Source organism: Rhipicephalus microplus, chromosome X (genome assembly GCF_043290135.1).
Source record: "Rhipicephalus microplus isolate Deutch F79 chromosome X, USDA_Rmic, whole genome shotgun sequence".
NCBI classification, from domain to species: domain Eukaryota; kingdom Metazoa; phylum Arthropoda; class Arachnida; order Ixodida; family Ixodidae; genus Rhipicephalus; species Rhipicephalus microplus.
The window spans coordinates 186175913-186199845 of record NC_134710.1 but is presented as its reverse complement, the minus strand read 5'-3'; the positions used below and the strand labels follow the sequence as shown (position 1 = coordinate 186199845).

Genomic DNA, 23933 nt, shown 5'->3' with positions numbered 1-23933 from the left:
GGCGATGCACTTCTGGTGGGGAAATACTAGAAAAAACACACAACAAAAAACAAGGTACAAAGTTCAACAGAAGGAGCGCAGTTGTGCTTGCTCTACTATACTGTGTACCGTGTGTTTAGTTTGTGATGTATGCTTCATAGCCCTTCCCTATCCTAGGCACTCATCCTAGCCAACATGAACCAACTTGTTCCTTTCGTTGAATTACTAAAACTCGATAAAACAAAACCCGATTTTGTGAAATTCTCTACCTAATAGAGAAATTCACATACCCGGGCAAATATCCATTAGAGTTCAGTGTTACCATCAATCCGAATGAACTAGGTCGGCAACCAAGCCGAATTGAATGAAGTTTTTTTCTGAAGTAGTAATTGAGTTTAAAATGTGATGGTTTTCTTCTAATTTTGACCGAGATGGTTTTTTTCTTTGAGCGTGTGGTCTAGCGATATTGCGTTAAAGCATACAGGTGCTATAGTTATGACCCTAGCTTTGTTTCAAATGAAGCTGCTCGCTGTACAAGTGCAAGGGACGATGGACTTGGCAGCTGTTAGCGTGCTTAGGTAGCAAATAGCACCAAAGATGGTCTTGGTTGCTTTGGTTATCAAATGGTTTATGCAATAGATAGTGCTAATCATCACTTGCCATCTTTCTCTGTGTCATTGCTTATTAGTAGGCTGTCACAACTACGCGTGACTGTCTACCTGGCCTGCATCACCCAGATATGGTGTCTGTTATGTGTGTGCCACCCTGACAGACTTTTCAGATGCGCAGGCATAAGTTTCCAATAGAAATAATGACATGGTAGCTTTTGGGTGCTACTACGTTACAATTTTAGATTTCAAAAAACCAAGAAGCTTTTTCTTAATTTTTAGGAATTCTCAATTGAACAAAGCAATTTGAGCATACCCACCGCTTTAACAAATCGAGTTTCAACTGTATATTGAACTAATTCTTATTTTTTTAGGGAGTTTAATATATAAGGTTTCGACTGTATGTAGCAAAGGCCACACTTGCAATCTGCTTTTCACTAAAGCCATGATATCAAGCTCATCTGTGACTGTTTTCAGCTTCTTTCCAGCATACAATTCCATGAATATGATGAAAAGTCATGAATATCAGTCATGAATATCATGAAAGAAGTCATGATGAAAAAGGTTCCACAAAAATTTTCTTATTTCTGCTGCAGGATTAGACACTGGCTGGTTTAAGAAAAGTATCATGAAAATTGGTTGTTAGTTTCTAGAACTATTTAGGCGACTAATTAGTTAGAGGTCGGATTTTTAGGCACTAAAAATTGCATTTTAGGCACCAAAAATAGGCAGGCAAAACAGTACTTTAGACACCGAAAATAGGCTATCAAACACATTTTAGGCCTTGAATGTCGCAAATGTAGGCACAATAAATTTTGACACAAATGCAAAGAATTTTGACAGAAAGACGTGAGCGATCTATCTATGAGAGGAAAGGAAATGAAAAAAGCATCTTCTCACTATGGGTGGTAAGCCTGGATGAACGATGGAGCTGAGCTGCCTTTGTTCTTCTGTATCACTCGCTAAACTTTTTCGTCTTTCTTTTCCTTTCATCCCTGGATTATTTCTCTGTGTATATGTTGCTTCCTATTTATAATAGACTCTCAGTAAACGAAAGTCTGTTAAACGGAACAACTGCCTGTGGCCAAATTGATTTCATGCTTGTGTTCTGCACCCCTGGTCATCTCTCGGTAAATGGAACTCTGTTTACATGGAACATATACCTCTGTCACATGGCAGATCTAATGTCATTTTACCTGAGTGCTGTCACACGACGAAAACAAATTTCATTTTGAAATGGTCATCATGACTTTAGATCCTGAGCTGGGGATTTGAGAAAAATAAAAACATACTAGAACTTTCATTTAATATACCACAAATTCACTTTTATAGGTAAAATGGTGCTCCTAAAATATAAACACGGCCATCTTACACAACTTGCCACAGCTGCACGACACTCGAAAACCAAGATGGCCTATGATGTAACCAAGCGTGAGTAGAGTGAACTGAAGTGGGGCGCATGACTTCCCAGCTGCAGAAATGAGACAGCGGCAGTGATTTCGTGTAGTCACCACCTTGGTCACCACAACACATGCAACCAGACTATCAATATCCGCGATACAGGCAACAAAAAAAGAGCAAAACGAAACATGGCCGGCGTCTAGCCCCTGTAGCTAAGGGTAGCTTTTTTTTCTGGAAGTTTTTGCACATGCTATTATGTCATCAAACCAGTAATAAGTTGATCTAGTAAAATATAAGATATTTACAAATTATAAAAGTTGCGTTTACGTAAGTTAACAGTCATCTTCCTAAAAGTCCCTGGTGTCGAGACTACTCATTCGGTCCGAAATTATATGCGAATGTGTTTCGGGAACTCATTGGACAGAAAATGTCATTTCCATCAAATGACATTAGTTTCTTCGTGTGACAGCAAACAAATGACATTACAAACGAATGACATTCACTGTAAATGACATTATATTTGCCATGTGACTGGGTTAATACTTTCCTGGTCTCTTCAGGTCCTGTTTACTGAAAGTTTACTGTACTGCTCTTTTCGCTCTTTTTCTCCTTTCTTTCCTGTTCTCTCTGTTTATCTCTTTCTTTTTAGGTCATGCTTTACTTTCTCTCTTCCACCTTTCCATTTTCTGCTAACCCTCACCACTCTCCTCCTCAACCCCACCTTCCAACCTCCTTGGCACATTACACTGTAAAGTGCTTTGTTATGCACGGCTAGTGTGCCGGGATAGCCGAGTGGTTACGACGCTCGCATTCCGATCGTAGGTATATGCAGCTTCAAATCCCATCTCTCCAAAAAATTTTTTCGTCTAACATATATCTCTTTCTCTTTGTTTCTATATCTTTCTTCCTTTCTTTCTCTCCATACTTGTTTTCTCACCCATTGGTGTTATTGTGGGCCGTGCCTGACAAATCGGCGCTCGTGCTCTGTAGAAAATTATAAAAACTATGAAGGGAAAAAGGAGGCCGAAGAAAAACACATGTTGGTTCATGACGATGATAATATCTGTTTACTCATTACGGACCAATGCATGGCTTAAACAACTCCGCTGTTAGAATTTTCTCGTTTATGATGGCATAAAGTAGCCGACAGTTGGCACGGCTGCAAAAAGCAATGCAAAAGCAGATACCCAGACCACAGAAAGACCAGGTAGGAAAAATGCCTCGAATTGGCCGCGCCTAATCGCGTAAGGTCAATGTCTCCTCTAACGGTATACAGTCAACGTCCAATTTCCCGGACCCTCGAGGGACCGCGAAAACGTCCAAAAATTGGGCAGTCTGGAAAAACGAATGCACGTGAAAACACACCTTTTTTTTTTGTAGGTATTTTTCGCTGACTGAAAGGGTAATGGCCGGAGTACAAGATTCTCATTGCAATTCAGTCAATGCACTGTTTAGGTGGCTCTGAAAAGTGCCGTTTATATATATAAAAAAATCCGACGTTGCCGGCACTATTTAATAGGTCAGCAGTTGGGCGCAAAGAAGTCACCTATTTTCTTTTGCATGGGTTCCGCTTGCCCGCGATCATGTCTGCCTCAATATCAGTCAACATCATGTTGCCGCTGTACACCCATGACAGTGTCATCAGTGCTCGCGTCAACTCCGAGCTCGTTGGCTGTGTAGGAGACGGCTCTTTGTTTTCTTGTGGGAGTCGTTGAAATCCTCCGTAACTTGACGAATTATTTTGTCATTGGTCAAGTCCGCACATAACTCGAGGGCTTTGTCAGCGTCGGCGAAGACCTCAAATGTTATCCCGGCAGAAATCGACATGCCGGCAGTGCACAGATCGTCGAAGGCAACATCTGTGGATGGCAGTTCGTCACACGGACTGTCCACTTGGGGTGAGGCGGCTGTCTCGGCATAGAGTGGGAAGCCCGCGTGGCGAAAACAGTTCTGCAGAGTTTCTTGCGTAACCGCCTTCCATGATTCCACTAGCGTGCCAACGGCAGACCTGATGTCAACAGCGCAGCTTTTCCCGTTGTCGGAGCAGAGCACCATGCAGCTGAGCACGCGTGATTTGTAATGATTCTTCAAGTTCCGAGTCACGCCTTGGTCCATCACCTGCAGGATTGCTGTGGTATTCGGCGGCAGAAATTCAATCTGTATAGCCTTTAGGTCCTTGATGTGGCGATGCATAGTGCAGTTATCCACAAACAGCAGAGCTCTTCGATTTTGTTGCTCGAACCTTCTGTCAAGCTTGCGCACGTACACTTCGAATAACTGCTGCGTTACCCATGCCTTCTTGTTAGCTTCATAGAGAAGAGGCAGAGTCACTGCCCCCTTAAAACATCTTGGATGCTTCGACTTGCCTATTACTAGTAACGGAAGCTTCTCGCTGCCTGACATGTTTCAGCCAACGAGGACAGTGAGCTCCTCCTTGCAGTGCTTGCCACCGTGGCAGGGGTCACCAGAAAATGCGAGCGTTTTCTCTGGAAGCAGCTTGTAGAACAGTCCAGTTTCGTCACAGTTGAAAATATCATTAGGTGAAAACTGCTGAAACAAGGACTGTAGCTTTTCATCCCGATATTCGGCGTCAACGGAATCGTCAACGGTGCCGCTTTCCCCGCACATCTTCTTGAACTTCAAATCATTGCGGCTCTTGAAATTGCGAAGCCATTCATCGCTGAACATGAAGTCCTTCACGCCCATCTGAAGCGCGAATACCTCCGCCTTCTGCTTCAGGATGTCACCTGACACCGAGATTTTCTTATGATGTATTCGGTTGGCCGCTCTCGTCCTCTGGCTCAGAGTCACCGGATGCAGAGGCAGCTCACAATTGGAGCGTGAGAGGCAGTGTACCAACCGAATACATCAGCGATCTCAGAGCGCCCAGAGCAGAACGCCTGTAGTGCCATCATGTAGCCAGCATGGGAATCTGCAGGGTAAACACGCGGCCGGGTTAGACTGCACTTGCGCGCGCAGGTTCAGTCTAGCCCGGCCGTAGTAAACAGTGCTGCGCCTGCGCCGCGTCAACAAATGGTGCTGATCAGTTCAATGAATATGTCTGACATTTCTTATATTCTTTCTCTCTCTCTCTGGTATGTCTGGATGTAGTGAAAGTCTTCTGAGCTTGGCACATAGATCTGGTGATCGTCCTCGTTCAAGCTGCTATCTTCAAGGCAAATCACGAGGCTGTCTGCGAGCTGCTGTACCGACCGCATTGAAGTTTTCTCTGCTTTCGCTAGCTGCCTCATTATCGACCTGGTGCATATATGTCTTCATAGATGTGAATTTGTCCCACACATGCTCAAATATGCCACTAACAACATTCTTTGTCAAATGCCCGCTTGCGCTCACCTTTTTCACGTGCCGGAACCCACTTGATTGGCGGCTTGTGTCACAGTATCCGTCCTCCCAGTCAGAAAGCGCCATGTTCTCACTTTGAAGTTAGTGCGATCGGGAGCACTCTGAGTGGGAAGCTGATTCTCTGAAAGACCCAACCGAAGGTAGTCCAAGCGCTCGAATTCTACCAACCAATAGCGCAGCTGCTTTTTAGAGCGCTCCAGAGCGCTCGAAAGTGCACAGGCGAATATTCCATTAGCGATCATGGCACTGAGCCACACGACGAGCGCTTCCTCGAGCTACGGGTAAACACCCTGGCTCGCATTCTTCTTTCCAGCCTCGGTTGATTTGACAGCCACTTCCAAGATCTTCGCCTTGTTTTTGATGAAGTTCGAAACAGTTTGCTTCGAAATTTCGAACTCCCTCCCCACCTCTGCCAGCGACCGACTGCGTTGGACCTGTTCAATCATGGTGGCTTTCTTCTCCATCGTGAGCCTTTGAGGGAGCTTTGTGCGCTTTGAAGGCGCGGACGAAGATGAAGGAGCAGGCATTGCCTTCACTGTAAATGGCGAATCTGCTTGACGAAAAGCGCAGCATAAAACAGCTAGGAACTCTGTCAATGCTGAAGGTCGGGAAATGTGATTAGTAAAGATAGCGCAGCAGCAAACGATCAAACGCAGACACGACCGCACAGCTGACAAAACAACATTTGAATGAACACAGTGAAGTTCGGCTGTGCTAAGACGCTAAGCTATGGCTAGCAACGGATTGACACGTGCAGTTTCAAGGTTACGGCAGCTGCGGCGCGGTGCGGCGGTGCTGCTGGCTATACCTGCGATGCGAGCATGGCGGGTTCGAGGATATGAAAACAACCAAAATGGCAGCGGCAGTGGTCACTTTGGGTCGGCGGTTAACAGTAAAAAAATCCCGGAAATCGGATGCCGAAGGCTATAAGCGTCCGGAATTTCAGACTTTTTATACATTGACTTTATGGGGAACTTGACGGTGCCACAGATGAGTCTGGGAAATTGGGCATGTCCGGAATTTCTGGCATCTGGGAAATCAGGCGTTGACTGTATACCTTGAAATGTAAACTACAAACAAAAGAAAAGGGTACATTACATTCTTGTTCTTCTGATGTCAAACTGTTTTGCCCCGACGGGTCTTCTCAGTTTTGTATTCGTGGTATTGGCAAACCGCTTGCGCCAAGTCGGCGAGGTGGCATATGGTGGTTGGCGCATCCCATTTCACTACTGATAGCAATTGGTTTCCAGAAGTTGGTTTCACTAGAAGACTAGCTTGAACCACATAGAGTTCCGCACAGTCAATGTTACTGCCGCAACATGAACAACGGTCTAAAACTACGCTCTAGATGAAAATTTGAGTTTAAATAGTGATCATGTAGATGCATATTTGGAATATAGACATTTAGGCTTAAACCCCAAAAACAGGCATTAAGAGGCACTATAGAAACACTATAAAACCTTTTCTCATTGGCTAATTCATGCTCATATATTAAGATGGTGTGATAGAAACGCAAGAAACAAAACATGCATTTGCCTAAAATCCGGTCTCTGCTAATCACATGCCAAAGAATAGCCTGAGTGATTCAAGATGACTTTGAGCAATCAAGATAATAGCAAGCAATATATTGCTGGTCTCATTCGTCTAAGTTTTGCCACTATTTTTTTATGTTTGATTCAAGTTACCTGAAACATCCAGTATATGTGTGTGTTAGGTACTTTATGCCAGAGTCAAAATGAAGAATTTCATGCGGCATGCCTTTTGATATTAAATGGTATGCATCTGGGCATTCTTTTCATTATTGTGCCAGCAATTGAAAATTGAAAAGTCATGTATGCATTGCAAGTCATTCCCCTTTGTCAGTTTGTAATAATTATTTTGCATAGAATGTTGTTGGGCAGCCTGCATGTGCATGGGAAACAATCATATACAAGAGTTGTACTAAAAGTAAGGTTCCTTATGAGCTACAGCCTTGAGGGAATGTTCTAGACTAAATCCGACAACAGTGCCATGAACAGTGGCTCCTCCTCTCTCGAGCTCACCCCTACACGATTCGCTGCGTCGCTCAGTGTTCGCTTAGAAACTATCAGAGATGCAAGTGTTGATCGCTGCTTTCATCAAGTGCGAGGTTCAAGCAGTAATTAGTTTTCTTCACACAAGGAAGTTACCACCTACGGAGATTCATGGGTGAATGACTGTGGTTCATAGTAAAGAGTGCATGTCCATTCAGCACATCTGCAAATTGTGCAGGGAGGCAACCTCTGCCTGTTGTAGGGAGGAAACTTCTCCTTGTTGTAGAGAGGCAACATCCTCTTGTTACAGGAAGACAACAAAGAGAAATTGTTGAACTCTATCTTCATAAGAGATGAAACGAAGTGTTTCATTACACCCCTGAAACAAAACAACAATCTCATCAGTAGCGCCACTCTAGTTCACCGCCACCGCCCTTCAAGAGTGACAATGAAGCTAAAGCAGAGCTCATATGCTTCCTCATCGGGTTGGTGGGAGACTTTTTCGACTTAGGAATGCAAAAGCTGAAGCATAGTCTTCAAAACAGTCTAAAAAAAATCGAAACTATGTTGCAAAATAGATAAAGATCTACACTTTTCAACGATGTATCAATAATAATAAACAATGTTTGCTAAGCGTAAATAATATGGGAACCTTACTTTTGGTACAACCCTCGTACTTCCAGCAGGGTGCACGTAACAAATAAAACAGTGTTTATTGCTGTTTAACTCTACATGTACTAACTACTTGCATTTTCAAAATACTGGCAGAGAGCAAGGAGAGGAAAAAAATAAAGAAGTACGTGCATAGATAAAAGCATGATAAAACTTTTCTAAACTCAAACTCTGACATCTTAAAATACGGATTGAGTAGAAAATGTTTTCTGACACAATGTCGACATGTATTTTTAGTCCTTATCTCAAAAAGCTTTTGTATTGTGTACATAGTAACGCAGAATACTAACTCCAAAAAACATGACCAAAAGATCACTTGCTAAAGAGTTCTTGTTTGTGTGGCTGTGTCAGTGTCAAGAAAATGAGTACAGAATTTAGTGTTATCTTTTGTATTGCTGGGTGTGGGTTACCTTGGCAGTGGGATAAGCGTCACAATCTAATAAATCCCGGCTGCGGCGGCTGCATTTCCGATGGAGACGGAAATGTTGTAGGCCCGTGTGCTCAGATTTGGGTGCACGTTAAAGAACTTTAGGTGGTCTAAAATTCCGGAGCCCTCCACTACGGCGTCTCTTATAATCATATGGTGGTTTGGGACGTTAAACCCCACATATCAATCAATCAATCAATATAATAAAAAGAGAGCATACATCACGCTACAAAGCCAAATATAACCAGGCCATGCTACCACTTTATCTTTACACTGGGCTTTCTGCATCTTAGGCTCATGCGCTTTCTCTGGTGCTTGTTGCCACTTCTTTGTGGCTTAGCAAGCATGTGAGTCAACATCATTTTAGCAAAATTATGTCTCGATAAGTAGGCTGACATTTAGCTTGCAGTGTAGAAAGAAATAGCAATTTTATAAGAGCGCTTGCTTTAGACTTGCAATGTAGAAAGAGAGATTGCAGCTTGTTAAGGACACATGCTTCATGCTTCTGCTATAATGAAGCATACAGTGCCTAACTTGTAGTGTCTGGTAAAAGGCATGATGTGCTCTTACACAGTTCATTTTCTGTCTTTAGGTAAGAAGCTTATTATGCTGAATTATGCTGTAGAAACACTGCATCAGCTTTGATTGCTTGTAACAGATTGAGAACTCTGAATGATGGGCTTAAAGTTGCATAAAAGTCACTTAGTGCCAGGTAACAGAATCTGTTGCCCATAAATGGTAATGTGTCCACTACTGAGGTTTGAAAAATCATTGGGAATTTCACTGATGCCATTTTAGAAAGGCTGCATGCCATTTATGAATGGCTAACAGGCTTCATTCGTGTCATTCGTTTATTCATTCATTTGTGTCAATTGCTTATTTTTAAACAATGCTTGTCCTGAGTTTTTTCCCAATTTGTAGAGTTTCGAGTAAACAGCATTTCACTGCATCTATATGTGCTTTACACAAAGATACAACTCTCTCACGATGCGAACTACTCAGGGGCACATCCTGTGCAAGTTCGCCTTTGTAACCTCAGATTTCTTCATTGTTTTAATAACCGTGTTATAACAGTGAAAAAGTAGTTTGCAGTGCATTAAATAAACAGCAGGGCACCCTGCTAGTGTTCTTTGTTTACATGTGTGATCTTGCATGATGATACACTTTTTAATGAAACCAAGCTTTATGGTTGCTGTATAAGCTTATAATGCTAGAAATATTTCGTGCTGATAAACTATGAAAGAAAGGGGGAGGGGTATCTATAATGATGGTGCGGGCATACCAGATGCTGGCAGCATACATTGAGTGCAGAGCCATGATGCAACAAAACATGGCACCAAACCAGTGAAGAAGGATGGTGAGCAGAAAACAAATCACAGTGTTGATGTTCTGTATTACAACAACCATCATATTGTTATGAGACAATATGATGCATAGTTTCGCGTGTATCTTCACGAAACAATATTAACACAAGAAACCTATATATACATCTTGCGCCTGGGCAGTTCTTGTATTTTTACTGAAATCACATTTTTAGGTTTTTTTTTGCTTGGCCTGCTTTAAAGTCATGTTTTTCTTTAATGACTGAAAAATTAAACCTGGACAATTTGTAAAACTTAATCATTCCCAGCAAGCTTTTGCCTATGTTCTGTGCAGCCAAGTTGTTCAATTTTGCAACCCTGCACAAAAATAAAAAAGCTGACCGTGCTTAGATATAGTTGGTCAATTTGACCGTATTGGCATAAAAGAAGCTTAGGCAATGCTTTGCCAGCCGCAGGATGTCAGAAAAGCACTGGTAAAAAGGTGCAAAATCTGTACTCCTATGAGCATGTTAGGAAAGTTAGCTTCATCGAAAGAATTCACTGCTTGTTTAGACGTTTTCACTCAAGGCTCCGGGCGCTGCCACAGTCCTCTCTGGACTGTTGTTAGTGCGTGTGACCCCCCGAAAAATGCGCTGCCGAAGCTGTGACATCGATTTTTGTACTCTCGTGCAACAGCCCAGAAAGGAGGAAATCCTCCTCTTCGTAAAAAAATGTCCATGATAGACACAAGCTCAAGTTGGCCATAAGTCAAGGCCCTAGTAATTTTTCAAAACCAACATTGAATGTAGCTATATGTGCAGTTTGTCTAGTTTGTGGAAGTATTTCCATTTTAGTGTTTGAATTCATAGGCATCTAATTTGGAAGTACAGCACTGTGAGTGGTTCTAGGCATTTATGACATAGGATTAGTTGTGCATTACGTCTGTGGGCTCAGATCAAAGTTTGGCTAATATTGCTTCTACGAAATTTTCTTGATGGTAGCATGTCTTCCATCCTTTGAGGACAGATTCAGGGTGATGCAACTTGTTCTCATTCATATTCTATTCACATGCCATTTGAGAGTCAGTGGATGGCTAGAAGCACACCTCTCTCGGTACCCTCATTTTTGAGACAGTTCAATGTTTGGCACCAAGTGTGTATTCATTTGCCTTTCATTTTCTGGGATCCTTGTGTTTACGATGTGTGAAAATTTGTGTTCCAAGGATTCAAGATCCCAAGACACTCGAGAAAACAAGATCTTGTCATCTTGTTATCATTATACTTTTGTAATACTTACCTAGACAGCTTGTGAATGGCTGGTAAATTGTCGATTTTACTAGCTGTGGCAATGCCTGCTGTAATTGTATCTGCATGATTTACACAGAACATCAATAACATCAAATACAATAATACCAAACTGTCTATTGCTGAAGAATAATAACAATAAATAAGCTACTTTTGTATGTTGCATTGTATTTATTGATTTGTATTTTTTTTCAGATTTCTGTAAATATTTCAAAAACAAACAAGACAGAGGTAAGGAGAAGAGGGAGGCTTGAAGTTATAAAAAATCACTGAACAGAGATTGTTGCTGAAGCCAGTGATTCATAGCTCTTTTCCTGATGAAAACAAGGCCACTTGTTGAAACCTTGGCTCCAGCGGCATTCCCTATTTAACAAGTGTTTGTTATTTAAAAAACCAAAGTTTTCACATTCACTCTCACACTGCAGTGCCATATTTCTGGGGATTGTTTTTTACACTTAAGTGTTGCGAAGTCTAGCAAAAATGAACCAAGTATCTACTAATGTTGCCACTGGGAAAAAGGTCTTTTTTAAATCATGTGTGAGTAATTGGGGCATTTGGCAGCAGAATTCAAGCTCCATGTCAATAGTACTAATCTCTAGAATTACTGAAATCTATATGCCGACTCTGAAATTGAGTTTTTGTTTCATGGTTATGTGTCTTCACATGGTGATCAGAGAGGGTGTCTCACAAAGAAATTGCTTGAGAGCAGTCACGCCTGTGTAGCCTACCCGAACAAGGCGTTATTAATTGTGATAGGCGAGAAAAGAGTGTGTATACCACTTAGCTGAGTCACAAAGCACAAAATAACTGTTAGAGGTCTAAACACGCTGGCAAAGCTTAGTCGTGATGAGAGAAAAAATGTCTGCATTAACATCTTGCATGCAGATGATCCTCAGGGTCAATTGCAGGTGCTCATCGGTCATCCTTGACTAGAGAGCTGACTTGCTCAAGTTTAGCAAGGAGAACAGCTGTTCTACTGAGTAGGTACTACCAAAGATAACAATGATGCTAGCAGATAGTCGGCATAGTGACTTAACCCATTTGCAAAAGATAATCCTAAGCACCTCATTCACTAGCTTTTCGGGCCACATGGAGAGTAAAAACATCTTTCTTGCTCACTGATGAATTCATTTTATGAACTGCAAGTCGCGTCCTGGCCAATACTGAGAAGAATTACACCATCACTCAACAGGAGTGTCTAGCTGTCATGTGGTCCGTTCAAAACTTTCAACCTTGGCAGTGACTATGTGATGGGGCCCATTAAACACAGTACTATCGTTAGAGTGAGGGGGCCTGTCAGCTAGTGTATACGTGACTACAGTGACGGGGCCCGTCAGCACAGTATTATTGTTAAAGTGAGGGGGCCCATAAGCGTAGTAAAATTGTAACAGTGACGGGGCCAGTCATAATAGTGATGCAGCTATAGCGATGGCCCCATCATCATAAAACAATGACTACGGTGAGGAAGCCCATCATCGTAGTTTAATGGTAAAAATGGGGGGGGGGGGGGACTATTGCTGTAAATACGTATTTGTTTTAGATGCCACTGTCTAGCTGTTCTGGTGGTGTAGTGGCTTCACACACAGTTGGGGAAGCGGTCGTGACACAGGTCGTCAGTTCGAATTACCATTTTCGAATGTATTACTTCGTTTTTTTTTTTTTTTTTTCAAAGTATTGTTGCCAGAAAATCATGTCGTCGTCTTCGGCGGTTGTTAGTCAGCCTATCGTTGATTTCATGGCGCAGTGTCGTTGGTGTCTGACTTCGGTGTGAATCGCGCTCTTTTTTATTTTCATCTCTCTATATTGTTTCAAGTATTGTTACTTGTTTTTAAATGATAATCATGTTCATTCATTGGGGATATATCTATCAATTTTTTTTACGTCCAACGTGGAATGAAGATCTTTCCTGATGATTTCCGATTGATACTGTGCTGGGCGAGCAGATTCTGTTGTATGCGTGCTAACTAACCTTATTATCGCATTGAACAGCCACCCTCGGTGGGGTTTCTGTCCCTTGTATTTATATCGCAGCTCTAACTAACAATTTGTTACACATGATATGATGTTCCCAGATTGATTCGTTTGACGTATTTTTAGTGTCGCAGTATAAAGACGACATATGGGCTGATGTAGGTAGTACAGGTCAACATAAAATTTGTTCCGACCATGAGGGCTGTGTAGTTGTACAGTATGCTTCATTAAGTCCCAAAACCACAATACATATGACTAGAATACATGCGGCTCCAACTCTGGGCCTACTTCACCTGAAATCGCACACACAGACTTCATGTCATTAAATCGGCCACTTTAACAAGGGGATATGGATGTCACTTTCGTTCCATGAATGTGTGCTATTGCTGTGCAAATGTAGATAGACATTTGAGCTCTCTACGGTGCAGTAGATACTCGTACGGTGGTGTCCTCTCTGTAGCTGTTTTCCCATCCTGAGACAATGCTTTTTTCGTGGGTTTGAAAGGTGTTTCATATTGTCACGACTGAATGCCGGGCAAGAGGACGATGAAGTGATGAGCGTGAACAGCACCCACGGTTGCTCCGAGAAAGACGACGTCCAAGCGACTCCTCCTTTGTTCTGTTAATGCAGACCTTGTTTTTCCTGGTCGCACCCGCGTCCTATATCCTGTTATTTTCACGTCGCGACATTAGTGGAGGTGCTGGACTTCTCCAACTGATGCTTGGGACACCTCCGCACCCTGGTACTTCGAGTCCGCCACCGCAACTCGTTCCTGCAGTGGATACTCCTGTCCACCACTACAGTCGCCAACAGCGAGGCCTTAGTCCCGAGGCAATCCCCCTCGAACTTCTCCAGCAACACACAGTGCCTGGAGAAATGGCTACTGGAGGGCCTTCACAGCTTACTGTTGAGCAGCCTCAAATTCCTGAGACCTTTCACGGTGAGGTCTATGAAGACGTTGAGGACTGGCTAGCCCAGTATGAGCGAGTCACCAAGGCCAACCGCTGGCCCACTGAACAAAAGCTATTGCACATCTATTTTGCTTTGGCAGACAGCGCTCGTACGTGGTACGAGAACCACGAGTCAAAGCTGTCTTCATGGGATGAATTTTAGCAGCAAATTTTTGAGACATTCGCAAACACCGATCGCCGGGATTCTGCTCTGCAGCTCATCGAGGCACGCATACAAAAACCGAATGAGAGCGTTGCCATGTTTGCGGAGGACATGACCCGCCTGTTTGGGCGGGCTGACCCCGAGATGCCTGAAGGTAAAAAACTCCGACATCAGATGAAGCGCCTCAAAGAGGAGCTGTTTGCCGGTCTACTACGCAACCCGCCGACAAGCGCAGCGGAATTTATCAAAGAGGCTACGACAATCGAGCGAGCACTGCAGCAACGGCGCCGATACGACAACCAACCAAACAACACATTTCCCAGCCTCTCTGCTTTGACTGCCAGCAGCGAGTGTTCTCTGCGTGAGCTCATTCATGAGGTCGTTCGTGAGGAGATCCGAAACCTTCTTGTGACTCCGCAAGAAAATACCGTGGCTTGCATTGCAGAAGTTGTGTGGCAAGAACTCCGCCAGGCAATTTCGCTGCCCGAATCGCTTTCAGACCAGCGGTCTGTGAGCTACGCACCGGCCGTCCGTCGACCCACTCCAGTGACATACAATTCGACACCACTGCCTTATTGCGATGTCAGCTAAGGGCCTTACAACGAGCCGTGGGCCCCAGCTTCCAATCCACCATTGCCGTATCCACATCCTAACGTACCTATGCAAACTTCGCCGATGTACACTTCGTCGACATTTGCATATTGGTCGCAAAGAATGCCCACCAGTCGACCATTCATTCGTAAGACGGACTTATGGTGCACCGTCGACCGTCGACTACTTTGCTTCCATTGCGGAGAAGCCAGCCACGTTTTCCGCATTTGCCCATACCGTGACCATAGACATCAGAACTTTCTACAAACCTCCCCTCGTGCTTATTTCGATAACCGCCGTGACAGTAGTGCAGGCCCGCAAGCACAGCCACCTGATGTGCCGTATCACTGACCCTGCTCTCCTTCTCCTGCACCTAACTCGCCGCAGCAGCGCAGTTACGCCGAGGTGGCCCGGGGCAGATCCCCTAGCCCTCGTCGGGGAAACTAACAGAAGCGACCTTTGGGGGGAAGGTTGCCGCCCGTCAAAATGCTATCACACCCCCTATGTCTTCACTACGACGCGATACGACGGACGATACCAAGGATGATACGATGCCACTGACATCAACGGAAATCGTAAGCGCCAATCTAGCTATTTGTATAGACGGACGCCCAGTAGCAGCGCTGGTATATACTGGCGCGGACTTCTCAATTATCAGCGGTAAACTAGCCGACTGCGTAAAGAAACTCAGAACAATATGGACGGGCCTGAACATAAGAACCGCAGGGGGTCAATTAGTAACGCCGACGGGCAAATGTCCCGCTCAAGTTAATATTGGCAGTTCGGATTTCATCGCTACTTTCGTAATTTTATCGGAGTGCTGCAAAGACCTCATTTGGGCATGGACTTTCTGCGTGAATACGGTGCCATTATCATCATTCCTGATAGATCGGTTACGTTTTGGATGGCCCCAGGTCAAGTATCGAATGAGCCTTGTACAGACCAGCGACGTAAACTTTTGCGCATCTTCGACGACGACGTGACCATCCTGCCGCGGTCGAGTGCACTCGTGGCTGTGACATGTGACGCGTCGAGTAATTCTGAAAACATCGCCGAGCAAATTTCAACACTGCTATTTAGCCATGGTTTATCTATCGCAAGAGGCGTCGTGAGCATAAAATGCGAACACACACACGTCCTTGTTACGAACTTCAGCTCTGAACGCCGACATCTGACGAGGGGCATGGCAGTCGCGTACATGGAAGAGCTCGCCGAGATGACAGACTGCCCAACTCTTGAGAAAGATAATTCAACTGATCGGCCCCCCCGCACCTCTATCTGTTGATATTGGCCCAAATTTGCTACCGGCGCAGAAGCAAAGTATCCTGCAGCTTATTCAGTTTGAAGATTGTTTCTCTTTGACGTCCGGGGTCCATCAAACGCCACTGACGAAACATCGAATTATAACGGACGAGATGACCAGACCCATCAGGCAAAACCCGTACCAAGTAGCTCCGCGCGAACGTCAATCCATCGAAAACTAGGTGCGACAGATGCTTGAAGATGATGTTATTCAGCCGTTGAAAAGCCCTTGGGCTTTGCCGGTTCTGTTAGTGAAGAAAAAAAGACAGCACCTTACGTTGCTGTGTAGATTACCGCAAGCTGAATCAGGTGACAAAAAAAGACGTCTACCCACTTCTGCGTATCGATGATTCACTCGATCGACTACGGCATGCGCGTTATTTCTGATTGATCGATTTAAAGAGTGGGTATTGGCAAATAGAAGCCGATGAAAGAGACCAGGAGAAAACAGCTTTCGGGACACCTCATGGCCTTTTTGAATTTAAGGTACTTTCATTTGGCTTGTGCTCAGCACCAGCAACATTTCAGCGGCTAATGGATACCGTACTATCAGGCCTCAAGTGGCAGACATGCTTAGATGACGTCATCGTATTTTCTGCCACATTCGACGAACACTTCAGGAGACTGCACTCAATATTTCAAGCTATCCGTTCTGCTGGACTAACACTTAAGCCGGAAAAATGCCACTTCGGCTTCGAAGAGCTTCTGTTCCTGGGGCATCTTGTCAGCAGGGAAGGTGTGCGGCCTGACCCTGAAAAAACAGCTGCCATTACGAATTTTCCAGCGCCAATTGACAAAAGGTGGTCAGACGGTTTTTAGGACTGTGTGCGTACTACCGACGCTTCATTGAGAAATTCTCACGCATTGCCTCGCTGTTGATTCGCCTTACCAGAGAAGACATCGCATTCGTATGGAATGAAAAACGGCAAAAATCATTCGACAAGCTGCGGCAACACCTTCAGGAGCCACCTGTCCTCGCACACTTTGATGATGACGCCCCGACAACAGTGCACATCGACGCTAGCAATGTCAGCTTAGGAGCTGTACTCGTGCAGTGGCAGGATGGCGCTGAACAAGTAATTGCTTACGTGAGCAGAACTCTTTCACGTGCGGAAGAAAATTATTACACCACGAAAAAAGAGTGCCTTGCCGTAGTGTGGGCTGTTATCAAATTCCGCCCATATCTGTATGGTCGTCCTTTTAATGTTGTCAGCGACCATCACTCCCTCTGCTGGCTGAAAAATTTAAAAGACCCTTTAGGATGGTTGGCGCGCTGGAGCCTGAAGCTTCAAGAATTTGACATGATGGTGGTCTACAGATCGGGGAAGCGACATTCAGATGCCGATTGCCTTTCTCGTGCGCCATACGAACCTGCAATAGCAGAAGATGACGATGCAGCCTTTGTCGAAGTTGTAAACATGGCTACTGTCGCACAGCTGCAACGACACGATCTCGGAACTAGAACCCATATTTAATTTTTTGGAGGGTCACACTTCAGCTGTACCTAGACTGTTTGCGAGAGAGCTTTCGTTATTTTTCTTGCGCAATGACGTCCTGTATAAGATGAACTTCACGTCACACGGAAACGACTACTTACTTGTCGTGCCAACATCTCTAAGGAGTGAAGTACTACAGGCATGCCACGATGAACCATCATCCGGCCACCTGGGTTACACGCGCACGCTGTGCAGAGTGAGGCAGAAATACTACTGGCCAAGGCTGGCGGCGACCGTTCAACACTATGTTCGGATGTGCCTTGATTGCCAGCGCAGAAAAGTCCCACCCGTCAAACCAGCAGGCCTCCTCCACCCTATTGACGTGTCTGTTACTCCATTCGCGCAAGTCAGAATGGATCTTTTGGGCCCATTTCCCACCTCATCGGCAGGTCGCAGATGGATTATAGTAGCCACCGACTACCTCACTCGTTACGCCGAAACCAAGGCTCTGGAGAAGGCCGCGGCAAGTGAAGCAGCCCGATTTTTCGTGGAGAATGTGGTGCTAAGGCATGGCGCTCCATCAGTGGTAATAACTGACAGGGAAACTGCATTCGCAGCCAAACTATTACAGGCGGTTTTAAGACTTAGTGGCACATCCCACCGGCGAACAATGGCGTATCATCCTCAAGCGAATAGTCTTACGGAGCGTCTCAACAAGACACTTGCGGATATGCTCTGCATGTACGTCAATGTGGAGCAAAAAAACTGGGACGAGATCTTGCCGTATGTCACGTTCGCCTATAACACGGCTCATCAAGAAACAACAAGAACAACGCCGTTCCGCCTTCTTCGTGGTCGTGAAGTCACCACTATGCTGGATGCTATGCTGCCACACGAGTGCGAAAACGTGGAGACAGATGCTGATTATATCACCCAGCTTGCCGAAGAAGCCCGACAACTTGCTCGCCGATGTATTAGTCACAAGCAGGACTACGATACAAGGGGACTCGCTCGCTGGATTTCATGCCGACCGGTTGTGCCCTCGCGATCTTCTCCGACGTCGGCTTAGCTCTGGCCGACTGGGCTCGCCTACGTTATCTCCTGACGCCGACCTCCGACGACAGTGTAGCTCTGACTGACTGGACTTGCTCTGCGCCATCTCCTGACGCCGACAAGTGCTCTCGCAAGTGGTGCCCCGTCCTCGGACTCCTGTGACCGTGTTTCCATCTTTTCTATCTCTCCTATCCCCTTGATATTTCATCGCTCTCACGCTTTCACGCTTACCTCATCTCTCTTCTCTCTCTACACCTTTATTCCTATCCTTTCAATCCCTCCTTACCCCCATCTCTTGTGAGCTACTGTTGAGGTGTCGCTCCCTGAAGCAGACAGTTACGGGGCTCACTTTTCTTTTCTTTTCCTTCTTACAACATAACCACTTCCCCACTACGATTCAATATGATACAACCTTCGTCACAGACAAGTCTCATACGAGCCAGGAGAGAAATTTTGGATATGAACTCCTGTTCGGCGCCGTGGCCTCTCAGAAAAACTCCTAAAACGGTACTTCTCCTATAAAGTTCTACGACATCTCAGTGACATTAGTTATGAGGTTGTTCCTGATACTGCACACTCATTAAGACGTCAAAGGTGTGCTTCAGAAGTTGTGCACGTTGTTCGAATGAAACCTTATTTCTCCGAATGAACTCATGCATTTCCAGCGAGTACGAACCACTTTGACTATAAAGCATCGGGACAATGCTTTCTTGAATGGGAGGCTTATGTCATGGCTAAAGGCCGGGCAAGAGGACGACGAAGTGATGAGCGTGGACAGCACCCACGGTTGCTCCGAGAAATACGACGTCGAAGCAACTGCTCCTTTGTTCTGTTAATACAAACCTTGTTTTTCCTGGTCGCACCCGAGTTCTGTATCCTGTTATTTTCACGTCGCGACAATATCGTTCTCGGTCGTTAAAATTCAAGCACACCAAAGGCCTGGGCGTCTGTCTGGATGCTTTAATTTGCAAGTGCTGACTGGTGTGGCTGCGGGCTTGCGTAAACCACGAGGTGTGACCGAGTCGGTGAAACGAATACGCAAGAATGAACGTGCATCTAGCAGCGTCGATGTATCCTACGATGAGGGAAGGTAGCAGTCACCTCACCCAGGCAGCAATAAAGAAAAAAAGAAACAAATAAAAACTTTTTATAACTTCAGTAAGAGCACAAACATCAGCACTATGTTGTTAAAACGAGCCACCTCATAATTACACCATTACGGCGCTGTATTATTTGCCTCTATGCGGTAGTCGACCTGCGGCACGACTGCATCTTCAACTGCACGTCAACCCACTGAGCTACCAAAACAGCTAAGCATTGGTGTCTAAAAGAACTACAAATTTATGGCAACGGACCCTGTCATTGTTACGATTTCACTACGGTGACGGGTTCCATCACTGTAATCACGATTACACTACTCTGATGGGCCCCCTCACTCTAATGATAGTACTGCGTTGACGGGCTCTGTCACCAAAGTCACTGCCTTCAACCTTATCTACACGGCCGTCATTTTATAATCTTTACAGACTACTATGCCTTATGTTGGCCTTCTAGATTCAAAAACTTATCAGGACGTTTTGGCCGATGAATTATACGTTTTCAAAAATACAACTTCACTATTATCTACAAGTGCGGCAAGAAGCACCAGAACGCAGATGCGCTTTCTCGCTGCCGACTTCCTACGGTGCCATGCACCGGTCCCGCTATTTACTTCAGCGATGAATGCTCGGATGATACTTTCACATCTGTTTTGCCCTTAGCCTCCATTTACCAGATTCCTCCTGACAACCATGGCTTCATCATTACCCACCAACTCACTGACTTTTACTGTAGACCATATTAGAACACCTTCATAGACATTTGCCACCACCTAATGCCCGCCTTCGCCGACAGCTGAGGCAGTTCAAGCCCAATAATCAGATTCTTTACCTTCACATCTATGACACAAATGGTCTTACTCTCTTTGATCTGATATTCTTAAGGCCTATCATGACGACATGACTGCTGGTGACTTTGGTACTCGTATTGACACACAGCACCTCCATCACTTGTGACATAGTGCTTTACACGCCTTTATTAAGCCTGAAAGACGTGGCAAAATCAGTCACATCTGAGGCACAAAACAAACTTGAGAGGTGTCCCCAAAAACCATGTGATGATGGCTATGTACAGGTGATGAAGAAGTGTCTTATCTATTCCCGCAGGACTTCCAATGGATTGGTCTTTCAGATAATCTTCACCTAGTCTGTGTAATTCACCGGTCTATTGTATTTTACAGTATGATATTGCAACTTGTTTTCTTGCGATGTTTAGATCCACCCTAACATCATAGTTCGATTGCCTTATATAATCATATAAATGTGTTATATTTTATGAGGTACAATTTTATTGTTTTACAGGAATTGCGCTTAATCCAAAGTGGATTAAACATGTTTTTCTGGATCATCTGGCATCCTGACATGGCAAATTAAGTGAGCTTTGTGGTCTTGTGGCAATGAATGGAACTTAGAGTGTTATACAGGGGAAATATTTTGTTGAAAGATAGATGTATATTTACAGTAAAATTAAGTATGGAATTTCATTGTGAAAATTGCAAGAAAAACTGTGCCACACTTGATACATGGTTGCTGTGCAAACTTGGTATTCAACTGCACTAGCAAAGATTGCATTCTTATTAGATGGATGAGAAGAAAGGGTATACTATGTCATTATCACGTAAAGTATACATACTGTGACTTTGCTGTAGTAATGGGAATTACAACATATCACGCATTGATCACATGGGACAACATTCCTGGAAGGTAAAAGTCTTGTGTTTAGGCTTGAAAGGGCAATTGTTCATTTATTTGCACAGTTTTATTTTTGTTCCTTCAATAGGCTTTTTCTTCATCTAATTAGATCAATGAGGAAAATTCAACGATGCTGGGTCATAAGCAGGCATCCAGTGGTGCATCAGATCTGCTGAGCAATGGCACCATGCTGGAGGACATTTCCATGTTAGAGGGTGATGTAGAGCCTCCTGCAACAGCCTCGCCATTGGACCTGGCTGACCTTGCAAAGGAGGAGAGCTCCAAGCATGAAAAGGAGAAAGCAGTTGCAGCTCGCAGTCCAGAAATGCAGGTGGCATTGCATGACAAAGCTGCTGGTGCCACGAAGTGAGCAAAACTTTCAGTGCATACTGTAGTAGCCTACTACCAAGCAGTACACTAAAGGATGATCAAAAGGTTGAGCAGACAACCTTCTTTTGTCTTTACTCTCTTTCTTGTGTGGTTTGCTAAAAATGCATATTGTATAGCTTATGCCTGCATGTTTCTACATGTTTCTTGCTGACCAACCGTCAATCTGAAGCATGTCCTGAAAGCCACTGTGTTTTTTTTTTTGGCAGGTTATTGTAAAATCAGGAAAGCCTTAGTTTCTGCAAGCAAAAGTATTCAATAATTTGAATACATCTTTTAGTGTTTCTAGGTGCATTCATATTTAACGGAATTTAATTGACTTTGAAACATTTCTTTACAACCCAATAATTCGAAAAAATGTGAAGTGCCTTGAGTGTGGAGTACGAGAATTGTGTGATGCAAAAGAGCAAAATCAGCATGAGTACTCAATTGAAGTGAAGTAGTCTGCATCACTATGATGACCTGTGGTAACTATGCAGACGTGATACGAGCATTTTAAATGCATAAGGATTCTGTGGCGGATAGTTTGGGTAAATCATATCTGCAACATGATGTAACGTGTTTTTTATAGGTTTGTAGAGCTTCACAGAGAATGCATAGGAAACCTGCAGTGGTGTATAGCAAGTAATGACTTGAACTCATAACTTAAGCAAGTCGGGGCTCAAACCCTCAACCTTCGAGATATGTCCAAATAAATAAATAAAAGGGAAAAAATGTTGTCGACAATGAGATTCAAACATGAAATCATGTGCTCAGAAGCATAGTCTCTTACTCAATAGGCTAAACATGTTCGTAGAAGGTTAATATATCTGAAGTATTGGCATTTACAATGGAAGTTTAGAAACCCTGCTGTGGTGCAGAAATGCTGAAAAGCAGCAGAAGTACCATCAGTGGAAAAAGGAATAAATATAAGCATAGAGGAGCATGTGTGCGCGTTGTGCCACTTTCTCATCATGCTTATGGCATGTCACTTTGTAATAAGCACCAACAAAACAGCATATGAGCAACATCAAAGATGAATATATAACTTGTCAAAAAGAGGGCTTCTAGAAATGTGCCTATGGCGTAAATGAAAATTCACTTACTTGGGCTTTGGCATCAAAGGAATGGCATGCTGCTTTATTTAGTCAGAAGTGCTCATACCGAGGAAGTAATAAATTTCAACCGGGGCAGTTTGAAAGCTTCATTAGATGTCTTGGTAGAAAATCTAAAACCATGCCTGTTAAGTTTTAGATGAGGAAGAAGGACAGACACCATGTGGCCAAGTCTAATTTCGAGCATGCCACAGCCAAGAGTGTGCAGCAGGCACTAAATAAGGGCTACTACAATGTTAAGCAGCAGTCATGTTATATTCTTGCTGTCCATTGGCATCTGCATTTCAAAATAGACACATTTGATTCGTATTATAAAAAGAAAAGAGTTCTTTATTTACCTTTTGCTCTTTTTTCAAAATGTAAATTTATGATAGGTAAATTCTGAGGCCTCTATATATTGGCGTCTAGAGCAGGTACAAGAAATTTTTTTTTGCAATGTAAATGTGAGTATGTAGAGAATCTAAGTATGGATGAATAATTTGGAGCACAAGTCTTGTAATTTATTACAGTAAACTCGGTAACCGAAAATCTGTTAAAACAGAACTGCTGCTTAAATGGAACTGCTTCTAACACGAATGGTTTTCTACTGGTATTTTGCAGCCTTATTAATTTCTCAGTAAGCGGAACTACTGTTGAATAGAACATAGTTTTATGGTCTCTTCAGGTTTCGTTTAATGAGAGTCTGCTATAATCATAATAATTGTAACTGAAATGCAAGGGCTTGTCTTTGTGTAAAGTTCATTCTGTTGTAAAATTATTAAGTGTTGCCCCCCCCCCCCCCAAAAGACTGCTTGCTATATTTCAATTTTCAGTGACTAATCTATGTTGCCATTTCTGTAATGTCTTTTTTAATTAAGCACTTTTTATTATATCATTGCCTTAGACGATAGGGAATGAGCCTTAGTCATCATTAAAATTAAATAAGTTATGGGAAAAGTAATTACATATTTGAAATCAGTAAAAAAAGCCATGTAAACCAGTTAAGGTTCTTTAAATCGGTGAATAAATAACAAAAAAAAAAGGTTCAAGGTGAGTCTACCCACCTAAAGGAACTCGCAGTCCTTTGGGTAAAGTGGTAGGCTTGCTTCTTGAAGTATTGTTAGGAAAATTTGACTTTCATGTGAAATGA

The 23933-nt window shown here is 43.7% G+C and overlaps 1 protein-coding gene across 6 annotated transcripts in view; it reads left to right on the top strand.

Annotated features, from left to right (window-relative positions):
* Window positions 1–23933, top strand: part of LOC119177288 (uncharacterized) — a 148105-nt gene that overhangs the window by 69709 nt on the left and 54463 nt on the right. For all 6 annotated transcript variants that reach the window (XM_037428738.2, XM_075878343.1, XM_075878344.1 and 3 more), the window contains 2 exons: window positions 11263–11298; window positions 21433–21689. In XM_037428738.2, coding sequence (XP_037284635.1) covers window positions 11263–11298; window positions 21433–21689 — 293 coding nt within the window. The remainder of the gene's footprint in view (window positions 1–11262; window positions 11299–21432; window positions 21690–23933) is intronic.